We start from the raw sequence: 19,843 nt of genomic DNA, 5'->3' as shown, positions 1-19,843 counted from the left end.
GCTGCTACCAACCTGGTGCTCCCCCACGCATGCTATTGTTCTTCCCCACACCATCCCAGTCCTCGTGAGTGGTAGTGCCTCTACAGCCAGGTGGGTGGTGCAATGGCAGTGCCCCATCTCATGTGCTGCAACTGCATGCAGATTAAGGCGTTCAGCAGGTACCAGTTATATTGACTGTGTACCGTCTCTAGTGTCAGAGGCAGCATGCTTTTGAATGCCAGTTGCTAGATAACGTGAGTGGGAGAATCCCATTGTGCTCATGTCCTGTTTGTGAGCTTCTCATAAGCATCTGGCTGGCCTCTGCGGAAACAGGATGCTGGACTAGATAGGCCTTTGGCTTGATCCAGCAGGGCTCTTCTTATGTTCTTATATTTTTATGCCTTGCAAATCTACCTTCAATATATTCCATTCACAAACAGGACAGTATCCCGATCACAATATTTATACTTAGTCTTATTATACAGAGACTTCTTCATCTGCAAATCATTAATTTGCCTTGTAACATCACTGTAAAGAAGGTAATGGAGTATCATTATCCCCCCTTTTTACAGATTGGGACAATAAAATACACAGGTGAGTAATTCTTCAGACACAGTCACCTCCCCATAAGAAAGTCTGCACCCACAATTAAATGAATACTATGTAATCAAAGTAGAATTCCACCAACTCACAAAATGCAGGACAATAATTGATTCAGTAAAATCAATTAATGCTACAATATGTTTTTGCAGAATGCTCAAGGTCCCACTTCCTATCCCAACCAGTTATCTGGTTTTGTCAGATTAATTCTCTCCATCTCTTTTTTTTTAGTTCAAGTACAAATACCAAGTGTTCGCTTCTTGTCTTACAGATCTCATATCTAGTGAACTCAATGGTTTATCTAAACAGAAAGTAGCTATAACTGGTATGGTTCTTTCTTTTGTGGCCTCACATCAGAAGTGACAGTGAAATGTTCACAGTCAGCATTAAAACACTGCTGTTACAATGCTTTCAGAATGATGAAAACTATGCAGATTCCAGATGATAGGTTCCTACTATAATTCTGCTCATACTATGTTCAAGATGTGTAAGCATTGAAGGGTTTAACAAACTGATCAACAGAAGAGATAGGTGCACCCAACCCAAAGGGATATCAACAACAAGAGTTACTCGTTTAGCCAGTCTGGAGCGCAGCGAGAAAATCTCTACCTATGAGCATGTCTTAATTCCCTCTCCCATCCCCTCTCCCAAAATACACAACTGTTTGGACAAACTGAATGTGCCCAACACAGATGCACAATTTACTATATACATTTTAGATTCCAAGTGCAAGAATCTTGTATGTAATTAAAGGACTTCAGTTGATTTTAAATAGGCTGTAACCTATAATTGGCTTCATCCAGGGGTTCCCAACCTTTTGGTGCCTGAGGCCAATGAAATGGTCACTGACACCACATAATGCACATTTCACAGTAGAAAAACTGGCAGTGTTGAGCACGCACAACCTGTCAAAACGCATACACAAATCTCCCCAGAACAAAACACAGACAAAAAAGGAGGACCCCCCCCCAAAAGACACCACAAGTCCAAAACCTCCTCAAATAGTAATACTTGGGAGGAAATGATGGCGAACGTTGGCAAGGGTGATGTCTGAAGGTGTCATGGTGGTGATGATGCCCACAGGTGCCACAATGGGACTCCAGGCTTAATCGATACTTTTATCAACTAAAGCTTTAGTTTATGATTCATGGGGCCAATTTTAATTAGTGGGGTTGCATATTAGGCACTCTTGTTTTTCTTTTTAAAAGATTATCTTGGCTCTGGTATCTTATTGTAGAAGGGAGTTAAAAATATAATTTTATAGAGTTTATTTTTCTTTCAGCAGTAAGGCAGGAAGTGACAGCTTTTGTTTACTAAGCTGAAAACTCTCTTATACTTCAATACCTCAAAAGGGATATGGCTTTGATTATAAAGACATTTTCAGCATGATTGAAAAATCCACCATGCCCCTGCTATGATGAACTTCCACCGGGCCTTGAAGACCTGGCTTTTTAGGCAGGCCTTTGGGGAGGGTTAGGTTTTTATTATTCTTGGTTGAGATTTTACTGTTTTAATGTATTTATATGCTTTTTCTGAACGTCGCTCAGAGCGACTGGACAACCAGCCAGATGGGCGACTAACAAATCTAATAAATCAATAAATAAATTTGTTAGTCAAAAGCCAGATGATTACTCAACTAAAAATCCTTTAGTCACCTTTCATTTCTATCCATGTGACTATATTTTTGTAAAAGTTTGCATGGCCAGATGAGATAGCATGGGCAGCAAGAGAGAGAGTGGCAGTATGAGCAGCCACACTGAGCTCAGGGGTGGGGGTGCAGGGAAAGGAAGGGGAGGAAAGGCAGCCAGCCAGAAAAGACCTAGTGGACAATGGGAGAGCAAGTGAGCATGGCAGACTGGGCAATCCACAGAACCGCTTCATGGGAGGGCATCGCTACTGTTTGGCCTCCCTTTCCTCCAGGCCAAGGGGGGAGGAAGGAGGGCAGGTGAGTCTGGGCAGAGAGTGGGGGGAGGTGACTTGGCGACACGGAGAAGGGTTTGGTGCACAAAGCAGGCAGGGGCAGAGCCCCAGTTAAAAATGTTTTAATCAAATATTTTAGAAGAGAGTTTCATTTCACGTCAGATTTAAGGTTGTATCCAACTAAGTTCTATCAGAGTAGACCCACTGAAATTAATGAACACACATTAGTCACAGCCATTAATTTCAAAAGGTCTATTCTGAGTAGAACTTAATTGGACACAATCCTTGTTTTCTAAGCCAGTGCCCCCAAACTCGCTAAGGGGCATATGCACATGGAAGCTGAATTTGTTTACTATCTTGGTGGCTGAGGAGACATGCACACAAACCAATGCTGTGCCTGCATTACCAAGATTGATCCCACAGCTAAGGCAGCAGATGCGTAGTCCTGGAGAGGAAATTTGTAATAGTAATAATCAGCTGTTTATGAGATTCTAGCAAAGGAATGTATTTAGTTTCTCCTGCTCCCTCACCCCCCCTCAGATAATTTAGTCAGTGCTACCATGTGTATATGTCAGCATTGACACAGGTGATGGTGAGTGCTACACAGACCACAAAAATGAAAAAATATAACTCAATTTTATTCGACATTACAATAACTACAAGGTGCAAAAAATTTGTCTACAAGGTTCCGCTACGATAACTTTGCCTACAAGGCTTCAAGCATGTCAGGGGATAACTGCTGAATAACGACTCACTGCAGCTTCTTCACACCTGCAGCAAAAGGGGATAAGCAAAAGGGTAAGCCCTCCGATCTTCAGGGGGAAGCAAGACCTATTTATTTATAGAAAAGATTTATATACTGTCTGTTACAATCTATTTCAAGGCAGTGTATACTTTAAAATTATAGAACAGTAAAATGATAGAATAAAATCACAATAATGTTAATTAAATGCAACTGATAGCCAAAGGGCATGATTAATTTATTCCTGATGTTACACACCTGCGGAGACTTGAATGCATAGGTACGTTTTAAACAAGTGCTGAAACATCATAAGCATTGGTGCTTGTTAAACTCCAGAGAGGTGGGGATTCCATAGGAAGGGAGCCACCACAGAGGTTGCACCACCACCAAGAAGGCCTCTACAGTTGACCACAATGCTTGGACAGTAGCACAATACAGACCAGTTCCTGCACATAGATCTAGACATCTTCTGATCACACCTGAGCAAGGCTTCACCCATGGAAGACAGACAGACTATGCTGGAATCTATCAGCGAGAGACTTCTTTTTGAGAGCCTAAGTGTCACTTTATTTTAAATCAACCCAACTGGAGCTGACTGTGTTAGAGGGTAGAGACTAAGGTTACCAGACCTCCATTTTTCAGAGACTCAGGTTTTGGGGGGTCCCCTCCGGGTCTACGGGTAACTCACCTTAATCCCTGGACTTTCAGCTTTCATTTTTTAAAAAATAAGTTTCTAGATGGTCTGGTTCCAGAGATGTACACCAAAATGTCAGCCACCCCCACAACTTCTTAGGTGCTCTAAGTTCTGCTCTAATCTCTGCCCTTTCAGGCTTTTAGCCAATAAGACATCAGGGTTGTGTTTGACAATGAATTATAGAACCAAAAAATGATAGAGTCAAATTGAATTGTCTGCCTTCTAGTCAATTCCGACTTATAGCGACCCTATGAACAGTGTTTTCATGGTAAGCGGTATTCAGACGGGGTTTACCATTGCCTCCCTCTGAGGCTGAGAGGCAGTGACTGGCCCAAGGCTCAGAAAACATGCTTTTTCCTGCTTTTCTGAACATCTCACAAATTGACTAAGTAAGCTTTCAGTCTTTTTCTCTCTTATGTGTAGGAGTCAGACAGGTTTAAATTTTGAAGAGGGCAGTGTTTTGCAAACTTCCCAAATTGAAGCTTTAATGCAGTACGTACTTGTTTTTCCAGAGTAAACATACCCAGAGTAAACCCCATTGAATTCAATAGGACTTCCTTTTGAGTAGACATGGTTAGGATTGTGCTGTAAATTGATGGGACTTTTGAGTGAACAAAGAATTGCGTTTGTGTATATTTTTCTCTCCCACTCCAATCCTATTTTTAAAGCAATTAGGCAGGGCTTACTTAGGTATCACTGTTTTTATTATGTAGGAAACTAATACTGATTTTTTTAATGATCTGCAATGATCAACTGGTTTTGACAATAAACTATTATATGGGGTGTATGTATTTTTACATCTCCAGTGTGTGTGCGTATATGGGAATTTTTCCAACAACCCTGTGAGGTAGGGTTGCAGTCTGGAAAGCAAGGCAGCTCACAATAAGAAATAAATCCCTTTAAAATCCAATAACCATAAAAATAAGTATAAACAGTTACAAAACAGCTTAAAGTGGCATGATTATGAATTTTGGGTTGTGTGAATGAAGTTGCTTATCACTTGAGGTTGCAGTTCTGTCCCTGTTTGAATAAGCCCCACTGAATACATTGGACTTGCTTCTGAATAAATAAATGTAGGATTGCACTATAAATATCTTTACAGGTTGTGTAAGTTATAAATATATTTGATAGCTATGCTTATACAAATATTTCTTCATTTATCATAGTTTTGGTTAGGAATCCTGACTGGTTGTGACATGCTTAGTTTTCTGCCTTACTCGTAGGAATCTTCTTGTGGTTGGTATGGTATTGCATTTAAGAAATCATCATTGTCTTTTGTTCTTCTTTTTCTGTTTGCATTTCATTTACCTTTATCCTCAGTCCCTTTCCTCCATAGAAGCAACAACAGTGGTTCCATGCGCTCCACTCAACCAATAGTGGTAAAAGAGAATTCACATACTGGGCAGCATGGCTGCAATTGTTGTTGTTCCCAAGCTGCTGCCTATGAAGGTAGACTGAATCATGTGTGCTGTCTCTCTGTCAATTATATTCACTGGAATTGGGTTGGCTGATAAAGTGAGTTTATAGCACCCACAGAGGAGACAGAAAAGGGTAGAGAATCTTCTTACTCATTACTCAGACCTCTTTCTGAAGTGAAGGGTCAAATCTGTAAAGAAATTTGGATGTTAAAAGGTAGGGGCAGGGCATTCCAGGCAGGGGGTTGCCAACCCTACTTGGATATGGATATCTTTGCAGAGGATCCCTGGTCAAGCTTTACTAACAACACAATCCAAACCATATCTACTGAGAAGTAAGTCCTATTGAATTCTGTAGGGCTTAGTCCCTTAGTAAGTGTATTTAGAATTGCAAGCTCTTCGGGGGCATCCATCTTTACTCTTGAGTGCTCCCAACTAACATTTCCACAACACTAGGCTCCTTTCTTCCTACAATGGCCTTCTGGTGATGGCCTGGCCTGGCCTGAGGGCACTCAAACCCTTTTTGCCAGAAGCAAATTGGCTAGATTAAATGTTCCTTACCCAGGCTCCATCTTTCAGCTAAGATTTCTATCCTAATTTCCAATCAGATAAATGTTTGTGTATGAATTGTATGTGCCAAGCAACTGTGGTTGATGCTTAATGTATCATGCTTAATGATGTCACTTGGACCCGCCCCATGATGTCATTTGGACCTGCCCCATGACATCACTTGTCCTGCCCCATGACATTGCTTGGGCCCGCCCCCAAAATCTCAGGGCTTGGAATGCTTCTGACCTGGCAACCTAGTAGAGACACACTTGCAGTTTTGCTGGCTTCAGTGTGTGCCTCCACCTCTGTTTTCTGAAAGCACAAATACACAATGCCAGGCAAACTCCACCCCCTTTTACTCCAAAACCTCAGAGGTGGCAGCTGCAGCACATTTTACCTCAAAGTTAGCTTCACACTGACTTCAAAACTAATTGGCCATCAACACCAATGCCAGTGATTGGCCCAACTCTTTGCTGTGGGAGGTCCTAATCAGCAGGGGAAAGGGAGACTTGTCCAGCCATAGGCAGAGTTGTTTCAAAATGCAGCCGGAAAAACAGTCTGGCTGCTTTCGAAGCAGCTAGTGTGTGCAGCCAAATTGTTCTTAACTCCCTCTTTGTCTTTCCCCAGTCTGTATACCGCCTCCTCTTCATGCAAGTTTTTCCCCACCTCCTTTTGTAACTAAAAATAATTTATTTAGGTCTGTGGCTTCCTTTATGGAATCAATCCATCTCTTCTTTGGCCTTCCTCTTTTTCTACTCCTTTCTGTTTTTACCAGCTTTATTGTCTTTTCTAGTGAAGCATGTCTTCTCATTATGTGTCCAAAGTATGATACCCTCAGTTTCATCATTTTAGCTTCTAATGATAGTTCTGGTTTAATTTGTTCTAACACCCAATTATTTGTCTTTTATGCAGTCCATGGTATGTGCAAAGCTGTTCTGCACCACCACATTTCAAAGAGTTGATTTTTCTCTTATCCGCTTTTTTCACTGTCCAACTTTCACATCCATGCATAGAGATCAGGAATACCATGGTCTGAATGATCCTGACTATAGTGTTCAGTGATACATCTTTCCATTTGAGGACCTTTTCTAGTTCTCTTATAGCTGCCTCACCAGTCCTTGCCTTCTGATTTCTTGATTATTGTCTCCATTTTGGTTAATGACTGTGCCAAGGTATTGATAATCCTCGACAAGTTCAATATTCTCATTGTCAACTTTAAAGTTACATAAATCTTCCTTCTAACGTCTGCCAAATTTGCATATATTAGCCATAGAATTAGTTCAAACTAATTCCACTATGTCAGCATCTGATCAGGGCATCATCTTTTAACTACAGGTCACCGACTTGTAAGTACATCATGCCGTTGTTGTGTTCACTACATTCATAACCATAATATTTTGTACAGATTCATAGGAACAATGGCATCACTTGTACCAGGGCAGTACTCTCACTAACTGCATAAGGACTCTGTGTGTGCACACAGGTGAATGTGCATAGTAATTTCCAAACTGTGGTGCAGCACCCTCCTGCTTTGTGGCATGCTGGACATGTGAAGGGGATGAGGCGAATTCAAGGGAAGGAGAAGCTCCTCAGACAGATGGTATCAAACTTCCTCCAGTAACCAAAACTTAAGCACTGGATGTGTAGTACCTTAGTTCACTGGAACAGTGAATGTGTAGTACCTTAGCAACTCTATGTTCAACTGTTTTACAAGAACCTTCACAAAATCACTTGTGAAATTGACTACTGGTACTGGGTTGTAGGGGGCAACGGGTAGAATAAGTTCAGAAGAGTTTGCTCAGTGTTTCAAAAACACTGATATATCTGGATGAGGGCCAATGCTCCTTACACTTATTTTACCCCATATTTAGGCAATATTCCACATTTCTTTTTGGTGGACATTCTGGAAGGTTTACTGGCCAGGGACTTGCCATGTGTTGTCTTCTGCAATACTTTGCACATCTTTCCTAGTACATCCTTTGTCAGGTTTGTGGCTTTGATTTCTTGTTAGTGTATTGCATACAATGTGTTTTGAACATTTCTTTTGCACTCGGTTCACTGTGAGTTCTTGCTTCACTTGTCGGTTTCCTGCAGACAAGTAGCTGACAGGTACATTTGCAGCCCTTTCCGGTTGTCAGTTCTATTTCTGTAAATGGCATTTTTCATGTTTCATGCAAATTAACCCACTTCACAAAGCTGTCTCCTTAAAGACTCCTCTGAAAGTGAAAGTAACTGGGAATGCTTTGCCATTTTTATGAACACTGATAAATATTGTATAACATGGTGATTTTCTACTTGTTTCCTTTTGCAAAATTTAACTTCTCAGCCATTAGAGTGGTTTGGTTGTCAGATAATTCTTTTTGAAAGTTCTGGTATCATTTGGAAGGGTAAATGTTTATTTGATTCCACTTTAAAAGGGCAAAAAGCTGGTCTCAAGAACAACCCAGCTGAGAGCAATATTTAAAACAACCTGTGCTTTTACCAGCCTTTCCTTTGTAGTCAAAAGTGTCAGTCTTTTCTAACTAGTGTTTGCCTTTTCCTTCATGTGGGGAAAATGCCCTCTCTTTCCCATATACTCCCTCAGCTCTTGTGTACTGTATGTAGCTCATGTATTGTTCTTGGAGGAAAGTTCTCTAAACAAAACCTTTGCCTATTTTTATTCTCTTTTCCAGCTGTATAAACAGACATCAGTTCTAGACTATTTTGTTCAGAGCTTGGAAGTAATTTGTTAGGAAAAACCAATTACTTGTAATTTATTAATTTTTTTAAGGGACCAGCAGGTAATTTTTGATTGTAATAAAACAAGGAGTAATTTTATTACTTTTGAGCTGTAATTGTAAGGTTTCCAGCATTACTTTTGGCATTACTGGGGAGGGGGGGAAGCATTCTGCTCCCGATTTGTGGATAAAAATCACATGTTTCTGTGCAGTGTCATTCTTCCCTTGTGCTCTGTGGGTATGTAGGAGGTGATGAGGGAGGAGGTGGAGAGTGAGAGGGGGTGGAGTGGAGAAAACAATAGTTAAAAAAAAAAAGGACGGTGGTGGAGAAGAATGGAGTGGAGGGAGAAAGGAGCCAGAGGGCAAGGAGGCAGCAGCAAAATGGACATGAAGAGCTGTGGAGGTGAGAGACAACGGCGTGTGTGTATGCGCATGTGCGTGTGTTAATACTGTGTTTGCACTTGGTGCAAGGGAGTAGCTTTCCTTTGCTACTTTGCTGCATTTTCAGTGTTTCAACTTTTCCCCATCCCTGGGAAATTTTTTGCTTTGCAGCAGGGCAAGGTCCAGGAGGTGGTTGAGTTGAGCTTGCTGGCTAAGAGTGAGGGTTTGTCCTTGGTTTGGCACACAAAGCTCTAAGCGATGGCCTCTGTCTCCCTCCTCTCCTCCCTTGTCTTACCAGCAGAGAGACAAGAGACCACCAGAGCTATTATTTATTTATTTATTATTTGATTTATATCCTGCCCGTCCTCCCAGCAGGAGCCCTGACCCAAGGCTGCGAGGAGGTTGTTAGCTCTGCTGCTTTCTCTCTGAGCAGCTCCGCTACTTCTGGGGTGGCTAGTGAGTGGAGGCAGGTAGCGCAGCAATTTCCAGTACCCTTGGATGAAACAGATTATCTTGACCCATTCCAATCTGGGTTCAGGCCTGGTTATGGGACTGAATTGGCCTTGGTTGCCCTGATGGATGACCTTTATTGGAAGAAGGACGGGGGAGTGTGACCCTGTTACTCTTACTTGATCTCTCAGTGGCTTTTGATACCGTTGACCATAGTATCCTTCTGGGCTGACTTGGTGAGATGGCTATCGGAGGCACTGTTTTAGAGTGGTTCCGATCTTGTCTCCAGGGTCATTTTCAGAGAATAGCATTGGGTGATTATCTTTCAGCCCCCTGGCAGTTGTGCTGTGGGGTGCCGCAGGGTGCCATCTTATTCTCCATGCTGTTTAACATCTATATGAAGCCCTTGGGAGCAGTCATCCCTGGGGCGAGGGGTCAGCAGTAAGAAATTTGCATTAAAATGCTGAAATTTTTTCGTGAGGATTTTAAAAAAATGTAAATATTTGCAGAAATCTAAAATTGGAAAAATGAGAAATTGAACCAAAATTGACAAATCATTCTATCCCTACCTTTGATAGCACTGAGTATTTTTTAGTGGGTTTTCTCATGGAGGGCCCCTCAAAGGGATCCTCAGTGCTACACACATATAAGGTTACCACCATTTTGTCATTTCAAAAAGAGTACATTTGGCTTTGATAAGTGAAAAGTAAGAGTATGCTGCTGTACCATCTCAAAAAGAGTTCATGTACTCTTAAAAGAGTATGGTTGGTAACCCTACACACATATATAGTAGTACATGCATAGGGCCACGTTTATACTAATGCCAAATGCATGGCTGCTGGGGAGCATGAACATCAGCTACATAGTGGTGACAGCATAGTCAGTGGATGCAATCCTGCTCCCATCCTCATGTTTATTGTAGAGTGGGGGGTTGTGTGCAATGCATATCCTTAAGCTTGCTAGTGAGAACAGTCACCTACAACTGGTTTCCCCCTCTCTCCCCATAATGAACCAACCCTAATTACCTCTCCCCCCATGAGCCAATCTGGAACCTATGTTATTCATCTGAGGCCCTTCTCTGTGTGCCCCTCTGAGGGAGGTGTAGAGGGTGGCAACACAAGAACGGGCCTTCTCAGTGGTGGCTCCCCATTTGTGGAATGCTCTCCCCAAGGAGGCACACCTGGCCCCATCACTATCTATCTTTAGGGCCAAAAACATTGTTGTTCTCTCAGGCATTCGGATGTTAATTTTCTGCTTATTTTTTAGCGGAGGGGGGGTGCTCAGTTCGATCTGTTCTTTTATATATGTTAATTGTGTATTTTAGGTGTTTTTTATCCTTAGTTTTACACTTGTTTTACACTTTTTTGGAAAAAAAGCATCACCATCATCATAATATTCAATAAGGAAACTACATGGACATCATAATATAATGCATTTTCTTGTCCCTTCTCCAGTGGTAGCCACTACTGTAGAGTGGGGCAGGGAAACACATGGCATGATGTCGCACATTTCTCTTACTATAGGGATAGAAAGCTGGCAAATTGAATGCAGAGTTGCCATTTTTGTTGGCAACTCTGTGATTATTATCCCATCTAGTTCTTCCATGTGACCTAACCATTATGTACATTAAATGCATGCACTGTGGTAATGCATTATCTGCATTAAATGCATGTACTGAAAGACAGTTCTTCCTTCATATATTATTTCTGTTTCACATTTGCTGCTGAAAGATAAGTAACCTTACAAATCTGGCAATAGTATATATGCAAGCTTTGCTGGTGAGTGCTCAAAAACGGCTTGATATTACTTTGATTCATTTGGACTGATAATGAGTATGCTCATTTCTTAAGGTACTGGCATGGTTTTGCTAGCTGATATTTAATTCCAAAAGAAAGAAAAACTTAACACTGCCTTACTGAGCTAATATGACTGGCTGACACAATTAGCTGAATTTTAGCATAATTACTTCAGATGCTTGGTTTTAGGATTTCTGATGTCTTTTTTATTGTACTTTTGACAACTCCAATTTTCCTTTTGCTGTATATTTTCCTCTTTGTTTCCATTGTGCTAAATAACCATCAATTCAAAATAATAGAAATTCAAGATTTTTTTAAAGAGCAAAACTTTATACATTCTCAGGATTACAGAGTAGCTCCTTCTGGGGCACTCAACAGATAAAAAACATATAGCAGTAAAATTGTTGTTTACAGCAAGCACATAGTTTGTCTTCACAACAAAAAGAGAGCGCTACGGATGCTGGGGTGTAGTTGGATTATCACAACCTAACAGGCAACAGCTATAGACAATGGCCTAGTTTGCACATCATGCTAAGCCAGACTATGGTTTAGTGCAAATGCATGGACATACAAACTCCCAGAGAGGACAAAGCCTTTGTATAGCTCGTGGTTAGTATGGAGAGAGCTAAACCATGAGCCTGGGTTCAGATAGCATGCTAAGCCAAGCCATGGTTCAGCTCAGTGCAGCGTTGCAGCAGAATGACTGGGGAGGAGCAAAGCGGCTGCAATATCTCTTCTGGAGCCCACATACTTATATTAAGCCATGGTTTGACTTAGTGTGATGTGCAAACCAGGTCAACGAGAGCAAGAGAAACCTGTTTTGGAAATTTGGATACTTAGAAAGCTTTCAGACTTTACATTCACCACCTATAAATGCAATGTATAGGATCACCCTCTTTCTTCAACCACTTTCCATTGTGGCATGTATTAGCAGCCTAAGAGAACATATGCATGTCTGCCACAAATAAATAAATGCATGACATTAAAACATTTGCTACACAAACACTAGGGATGGGGGTGAATAGCCTCTAAATCAGACTCAGTACTGGATTTTGACTGAATCTGACAGTCCGCTGCCTTTTCAGACCGGAAGATTTCTTGCAGCAGGCCGTGGCTGTAATCGGCACAACTTTTTCCTTTGATTCCCCCCCCCAGTTTTACATAAATATCTTTGTAATTACAATTGCTGTAATCCATTAACTTCCATGGATTTACAAAAGCATTTATGTTAAAAAGTATGTGATTTTTTTCACTGCCGAAACAACAACAGCGGATCTAATTTGCAAGTGCAAAAGCAAGAGGCAACAAAAAAAAGGCGGGTTGGGATTGAATGATGGGCTATTGGAATACGAAGTGGATCAGAACTGGGCAGCGAATCCCATCCCTAACAAGCACAAAATGAATATAAATGCAATGCCTTAAATCAGCCACCTTACTGGTTTCCTGTAAGCTTGGTTTGACTTGGAAAAAAACTGTGGGCAAACCTATACTGGATTGAGAGTCATTCCTTCTCCCAAAGGAACCTTAGAAGCTATAAAATTCTCAGCACTCCCAACCACTTTCCATTTCCCAGGATTATTTGGAGGGAAGTCATTACAATTAAACTGGTATCAGTGGTCGCTGGTGCTCACTGGGTCTGGTAGGACAGAAGGCAGGGAGGCCAACAGGAGATGGAACCAGAGCCAAAGAGAGGAAGGGATAACTAAGTCTGGTTTTGTCCCTATCCTCCTTCCTGCTGAATTCTGTAAGGGCAACGGTGAGACTGAGGAGGCAGAAGCTGACAGCCAGTACCACCCCCTGGAGTGGATATAAGTAAGAAGGCAGTGGCCCATTTGCCTTAATGGACCAGGCACCAAGGACTGATACATGTTTTCAGTGTGGGTTCACCCTGGGTGTTTATGTGGATCCACATAGTTACTGAAAAGAGATAATACAATTGCTGTCTTAAACCCAGTGACCACAATCCAAACTGCTCCATATATATGGGGCTCCTGCTGCTAACTGCTGCAGAAGAGCTCTGTGAAGAAGAGCTTTTTCATTCCATGCCTAGTACTAGAGAAGCCCAAGCCAAATAAAAAACAAAACAGCAACAACAAATCACAAGTCCAGTTCAAGACACAAAATTGAAATGTTCTCAGGCGATGAATTATTGAATAAAGTAAACATGCATATGCACCTTTGCAACAGAATCTGCAATGGCAACCCAACCACAGCATGAATTCTGCAAAGCTTTTTAACTTGGGAATTGTATCATATTGCAATAAAGGAGAAGCAGGGTGTGTAAAGATGTACCCAAAACAAAACAGGAGTTACACTGCATTTCCCCCCATCAAGGGAGCTTCCTCCTATGTTTGAAATGCAGATGACAGGTGTGCTAATCAGTGAACTGAACACTGATTCAGTCATTTGCCTAGCTTCTCCCCTTGTGTTTCAGGTGAGCTATCTGAGTTAAAAAAAAAATCAAGCACTGTATGTACATTTATAAAATTAAACATACCTTTATCCACTTTTTAAAATTAAAAGCAAACAATCAATTTTAAAGTAGTTTAAAGTAGTTGATAAATTGTTCCAAGGAGGATCCTTGTGCCATCACTGGTTCAAGCCAATCAGAGCTGTGCATAATGCTCTTCTGCTATGAAACATGCCGAACTAGTCCCTGAGCTCCCCTAGTGGTGACTGTGCTTGCACAGAAAGCTCTCCGTTCAAATTATGTACATCTGTATGCACCATTAAAGATAGAATTGTACCCAAGTGTACCCAAGTGTTCATAGTTCAGCTGTGACAGTCGTAACAGCTGTGAAGGTGGGGTGACTCACAGGGTGCTTGAAGTGAAACCAAAGGTTTCTCTGAAGGATTTCCTAAGACTAAAAGCACTTTTAGCCACTAAAAGCAAGATGCATGTTAGCTTAGATCTGTTAAATGAGGGACAACACATAGAAGTTCAGTGAGATTTTTTTAGACAATCTAAGGCTCTTGCCACCATTAAGAGCAAAAAGATCAGCTCTCCCCTTTGATAAGCTCTTTTAATATTGAATACTGAACAGCTGTATGTTATGCTTGTGAAGACTATATATGTCACCCGGATGCATGATTGAGATTTCTTCTGCTATTGATAAGATGAAGCATCCTCATTAAAACAGACACAGTTGCAAACTATGCAAATTCACCAGGTCACTGCCCCTACATAGTTGGCAGGGAAGAGTCCAAATTCTCCATGTAAACAGCCTTTCCACCAAAATGCATCAGAGTTGTCCACAACTTCAATGATATCTCCAATGCAGAAGCCTAGCTCGTCATTCTCCACTGCCTCAAAGTCATACAAGGCACGGACCCATCGTGTTCTCTAATAACAGAGTAAGAGAAAGAAATGTGTCAGGCATAGCTATGAATCTTACCAGCTTTCACCCAGCATAATATGCCCTCGCCAAACCACTGAGAGGCTAGAGTAATGATGTTTGTACAGTAAATATGGGAATGGTTGCTTCTCATTTGTTGAACAGAGTCTGTGCACTCTCCTTTAAGGTTCCATGGATATTTCCTGCAAGCCAAATATTTTGTTCTTCAGAAAATAAGATGCTTGCCCCAGATATTCCATTAATTCCCTGGCACCTTTGTATTCCTTTATCTTTTTTTGTCCCACTCTGCTACCCTATATTTTGTCAACCATGAGGTCATGAACATTTTTTTTTATAAAAAAAAAATTATGTAAGGCATGTAGTCCTTTTGAAAGACAGTATAAATGATTTTAAAAGTCACAGCTACATCTAAAAATATAGAGAAAAGTTTGGGATTTCACTACTCCTTTCCCACCATAGATCTAACAGGACAATTAAGTTCCTGAACTTTCACATGTGTTTTGCATAACTTTTCTTTTCAAGTGACATATGCAGAATAATACATTTAGCCTGGTTCTTTGAATAGAAACTTGCTTCACATCTCCCACTGATCTAGACTCTACCTCTCAAAAAAAGACAGGTACCGGCCATACCTGTGGTTGCTGTGCTGGATCATTGTGCCTCCGGAACATAGATGGTGCACTCCCTTCTCCATGGTTTCTTTGGCCCTGAGGCCCATCTTGAATATCCAGACTCCTGCCACGTCGGTCCTAGAAAGCAAAAAGAATAAGGTAACCATGAGCATATTCAAATGAGGAACTGAGACATTTCCTGCTAAGCAGGAAATCCTTAATTATAATTCCTGTCTATGGCTGAGAAAAGCTAGTGCAATGCAATATGTAGTGACTGACACTGAGGTATTTGTGCCCATTAATTTTTTTTAAATGAACAGCTAGAAATCCCTTTCCTATTTTTTCTTTAGGGCTGACAACTTTTCCACCTCTGTGCAAAATCCCAGTCTACACTGCAGTTCACTGCAATTCACATTTGCTAAGTTTGGGGCTAACGTGGATGTCCATCTCCATGCATTTATCCACAATGGTAATACAAACTTTTCTAAAAAGGAGTTAGGGTCGCCATAAGTCATAATCAACTTGAAGGCACATAACAACAACAACAACAACAAAGGAGCACAACTTGAACTATGCAAACTTATTTTTTCTTTTCTGATTTCCAAATATTATCAGAATTGCCTTATGTGCCACCTACCAGTTAAATCAATACAGCACAAAGATGCTATAAATGTATAATGCAGACAAGGCATTAGATTCTTCATCTTAAGCACAGATAGGTGACTCTTGGTGTCCCCTAGGCCAGGCATATATTTGACTTGTACTGCTCATAGAGGAATAGCCCAGATACTTTACGAAATGCTGGGTCTGACCTGGATTTGACAGCTCATCCTGCCTCTTGCATTAGTGTACAAGTAGGATTTATTTTTATTTATTTATTTATTTTATTTAATTTATATACTGCCCTAAGTCCGAAGGCTCTCTGGGCGGTGTACAAAAAGATAAAAAACAAGCAATATATAAATACAATAAATACAATAAAACAAGAAAACAAAACAAACAAACAATAAAAGAACCAAACAACATCCAAAAATACAAATAATGATGAAAATACCATTAAAACGCACTTTAAAATGCCTGGGAGTATAAAAAGGTTTTCACCTGGCGCCGAAAAGATAGTAGCGTCGGCGCCAGGCGCACCTCATCGGAGAGGCTGTTCCACAGTTCGGGGGCCACCACAGAAAAGGCCCTGGTTCTAGTCACCACCCTCCGAGCTTCTCGATGGGATGGCACTCGGAGGAGGGCCTTAGATGTTGAGCGCAGTGTCCGGGTAGGTTCATATTGGGAGAGGCGGTCCACCAGGTATTGCGGTCCCATGCCGTGTAGGGCTTTATAGGTCAAAACCAGCACTTTGAATCTAGCCCGGAAACAAATAGGAAGCCAGTGCAGACGGGCCAGAACAGGTGTTATATGAGCGGACCTTCTGGTCCGCGTCAGCAATCTGGCCGCTGCATTCTGGACTAGTTGTAGTTTCCAAACAGTCTTCAAGGGCAGCCCAACGTAGAGCGCATTGCAGTAGTCCAGTCTAGAAGTTACCAGAGCATGAACAACTGAGGCGAGGTCGTCACTGTCCAGATAGGGACGTAGCTGGGCTACCAGGCGAAGATGGTAGAAAGCATTCCGTGCCACTGAGGCCACCTGGGCCTCAAGTGACAAGGAAGGATCAAAAAGAACCCCCAAGCTACGCACCTGTTCCTTCAAGGGGAGTGTAACCCCATCAAGAACAGGATGAACATCCTCCATCTGGGCAGAGAAGGCACTCACCAACAGCATCTCGGTCTTGTCTGGATTGAGCTTCAGTCTGTTAGCTCCCATCCAGTCCATTATCGCGGCCAGGCAGCGGTGTAGCACGTTAACAGCCTCACCTGAAGAGGATGAAAAGGAGAAATAGAGCTGCGTGTCATCAGCGTACTGATGACAACGCACCCCAAAACTCCTGATGACCGCACCCAGCGGCTTCATGTAGATGTTGAAAAGCATGGGGGACAGTACCGATCCCTGCGGGACTCCACAATGGAGAGTCCAGGGCATCGAGCAATGTTCCCCAAGCACTACCTTCTGGTGGCGACCCACCAAGTAGGAGCGGAGCCACTGCCAAGCAGTACCCCCAACTCCCAACTCCGTGAGTCTTCCCAGGATACCATGGTCGATGGTATCAAAAGCAGCTGAGAGATCAAGGAGAATCAACAGAGTCACACTCCCCCTGTCCCTCTCCCGACAAAGGTCATCATACAGGGCGACCAAGGCTGTTTCGGTGCCAAAACCGGGCCTGAAATCGGATTGAAATGGATCAAGATAATCAGTGTCATCCAAGAGCCCCTGGAGCTGGCCGGCAACCACCCGTTCTAGCACCTTGCCCAGGAACGGAACATTCGCCACAGGTCTATAATTGTTCAGGTTATCTGGGTCCAAAGAGGGTTTCTTCAGGAGCGGTCTCACAACCGCCTCTTTTAGGCAGTCAGGGACCACTCCCTCTCTCAGAGAGGTGTTTATTAACTCCTTGGCCCAGCCAGCGGTTCCGGTCCTGCCAGCTTTCACCAGCCAAGAGGGGCAAGGGTCCAGTACAGATGTGGTCGCCCGCACCAGTCCAAGGATCTTGTCAACATCCTCAAGGATGATAATTTGGTACATTGTGCATACTGAGGTAAGCAGAAAAGACATCAGTTTGACCCCCCCCCCATGGTTTTCTAGACTATGGAGGTGGACTAAGCCCAAGAGGGATATTGTATCATGAATTGGATGGAGCCTGTGGTGTCAGTGGTCCTTAGAAATACTGTTCCTCCCCACAAGCCACTAGATGGGAATGCTGAGATTCACCCAAGGGCAGGCTGGTGTCAAATTAGTAGGGGCCATTGGTTACAAAGACAAGATAGGAAAGAAATTGATTTACATTTGGGCTCCAGAGCCTGATATTCCTTCCATTTATTAATTTATTATCCCGCCCTTCCTCCCAAAGGGACCCCACAGCAGCAAAGAGATGACACAACACTAAAAACATCTTAAAATGTTCAATACAATTCCAGAACAGATGCAGACTGGATTAAGGTATCTGTTTGAAAGGCTTGTTGAAAGAGGAAGGTCTTCAGTAGATGCCAAAAAGACAACAGAGTCTTTTGAGCTACACTGTGAAATATTTAATTTTATCGGCTTATACCAGGGATGGGCAATCTTTCAGTATTAGGGATCTTGTACCTTTAATGCAGAGGTGAGGAGCCTCTGACCCTCCTGATGTTGCTGGACATCATCCCTGACCATTGGAACGCTGATTGGGGCAATGGGAGTTGGAGTCGAACATCTCTGAAATCTCATCTGCACAACAGTAAAAGGTACAGGAGATCTGATACTGAAAAGTTTGTTATCCAACCTTTTTTATACTGTACAATGATATTACCCCATATATGTTCACCTCATTCCCTTCTCTCTGTTCCATCACACTAAATTCATCAGTGCCAGGGCTGGCCCTATTATTGGATAAAGTGAGATGGCAGCTTCAGGTGGTAGATGCTCATACAGCAGTGAGATGAGGACAAAGTTGTTGTGTCATGTACCTCTAAGTACAGAGTACAGAGCCACTGTGGTGTAGTGGTCAGAGTGCTGGACTAGGACCTGGGAGATCAGGGTTCAAATCCCCACTTGGCCATGAAGCTTGCTGGATGACCTTGGGCCAGTCACTGCCTGTCAGCCTAACCTACCTCATAGGGTGGTTGTGATGATAAAATGGACAGGGAGAACCATATGCACCACCTTGAGCTCCTTGGAGGAAAGGTGGGATATAAATTTAATAAATAAATAAATAATAAGTTTGCATACTGGTTGTTGTTATGTGCCTCCAAGTCAACTGCGACTTATGGCGACCCTATGTATCAGCGACCTCCAAGAGCATCTGTCACGAACCAGCCTGTTCAGATCTTGTAAGTTCAGGTCTGTGGCTTCCTTTATGGAATCAATCCATCTCTTGTTTGGCCTTCCTCTTTTTCTATTCCCTTCTGTTTTTCCCAGCATTATTGTATTTTCTAGTGAATCAGGTCTTCTCATTATGTGTCCAAAGTATGATAACCTTCAGTTTCATCATTTTAGTTTCCAGTGATAGTTCTAGTTTAATTTGTTCTAACACCCAATTATTTGTCTTTCTTGCAGTCCGTGGTATCTGCAAAGCTCTCCTCCAACACCACATTTCAAATGAGTTGATCTTTCTCTTACCTGCTTTTTTCACTGTCCAAATTTCACATCCATACATAGAAATCAGGAATACCATGGTCTGAATGATCCTGACTTTGCATTTGAGGACCTTTTCTAGTTCTCCCATAGCTGCCCTCCCCAGTCCTAGCCATCTTCTGATTTCTTGACTATTGTCTCCATTTTGGTTAATGACTGTGCCGAGGTATTGATAATTCCTTGACAAGTTCAATGTCCTTATTGTCAACTTTAAACTTATATAAATCATAAGTCTTTTTGACGTTCAGCTGTAGTCCTACTTTTGTGCTTTCCTCTTTAACTTTCATCAGCATTCTTTTCAAATCATTACTGGTTTCTGCTAATAGCATGGTATCATTTGCATATCTTAAAATATTGATATTTCTCCCTCTAATTTTCACAACTCCTTCCTCTTGGTCCAATCCCGCTTTCCGTATGA

At 42.1% G+C, this 19,843-nt stretch overlaps 2 protein-coding genes across 6 annotated transcripts in view; one reads left to right on the top strand and one right to left on the bottom strand.

The window, feature by feature from the left end:
- The first annotated feature begins 8,951 nt into the window (after positions 1-8,951).
- ENTHD1 (ENTH domain containing 1) overlaps positions 8,952-19,843 on the top strand; it is a 160,576-nt gene continuing 149,684 nt past the window's right edge. Inside the window, exon 1 of the mRNA XM_061639193.1 lies at positions 8,952-9,019. The gene's annotated coding sequence lies outside the window, so the exon portion shown is untranslated. The remainder of the gene's footprint in view (positions 9,020-19,843) is intronic.
- The window catches only part of GRAP2 (GRB2 related adaptor protein 2), a 100,873-nt gene continuing 92,616 nt past the window's right edge, over positions 11,587-19,843 (bottom strand). For 3 of the 5 annotated variants that reach the window (XM_061639194.1, XM_061639197.1, XM_061639195.1), the window contains 3 exons: positions 18,403-18,519; positions 15,232-15,348; positions 11,587-14,586 (listed from right to left, as the gene is read on the bottom strand). In XM_061639194.1, coding sequence (XP_061495178.1) covers positions 14,407-14,586; positions 15,232-15,348; positions 18,403-18,519 — 414 coding nt within the window. In that variant the 3' untranslated portion in view covers positions 11,587-14,406. The remainder of the gene's footprint in view (positions 14,587-15,231; positions 15,349-18,402; positions 18,520-19,843) is intronic. The other 2 variants (XM_061639196.1, XM_061639198.1) reach the window with 1 other exon arrangement.

Source organism: Rhineura floridana, chromosome 8 (assembly GCF_030035675.1).
Source record: "Rhineura floridana isolate rRhiFlo1 chromosome 8, rRhiFlo1.hap2, whole genome shotgun sequence".
Classification (NCBI taxonomy): Eukaryota; Metazoa; Chordata; class Lepidosauria; order Squamata; family Rhineuridae; genus Rhineura; species Rhineura floridana.
This window is presented reverse-complemented; position numbering and strand designations above follow the sequence as displayed.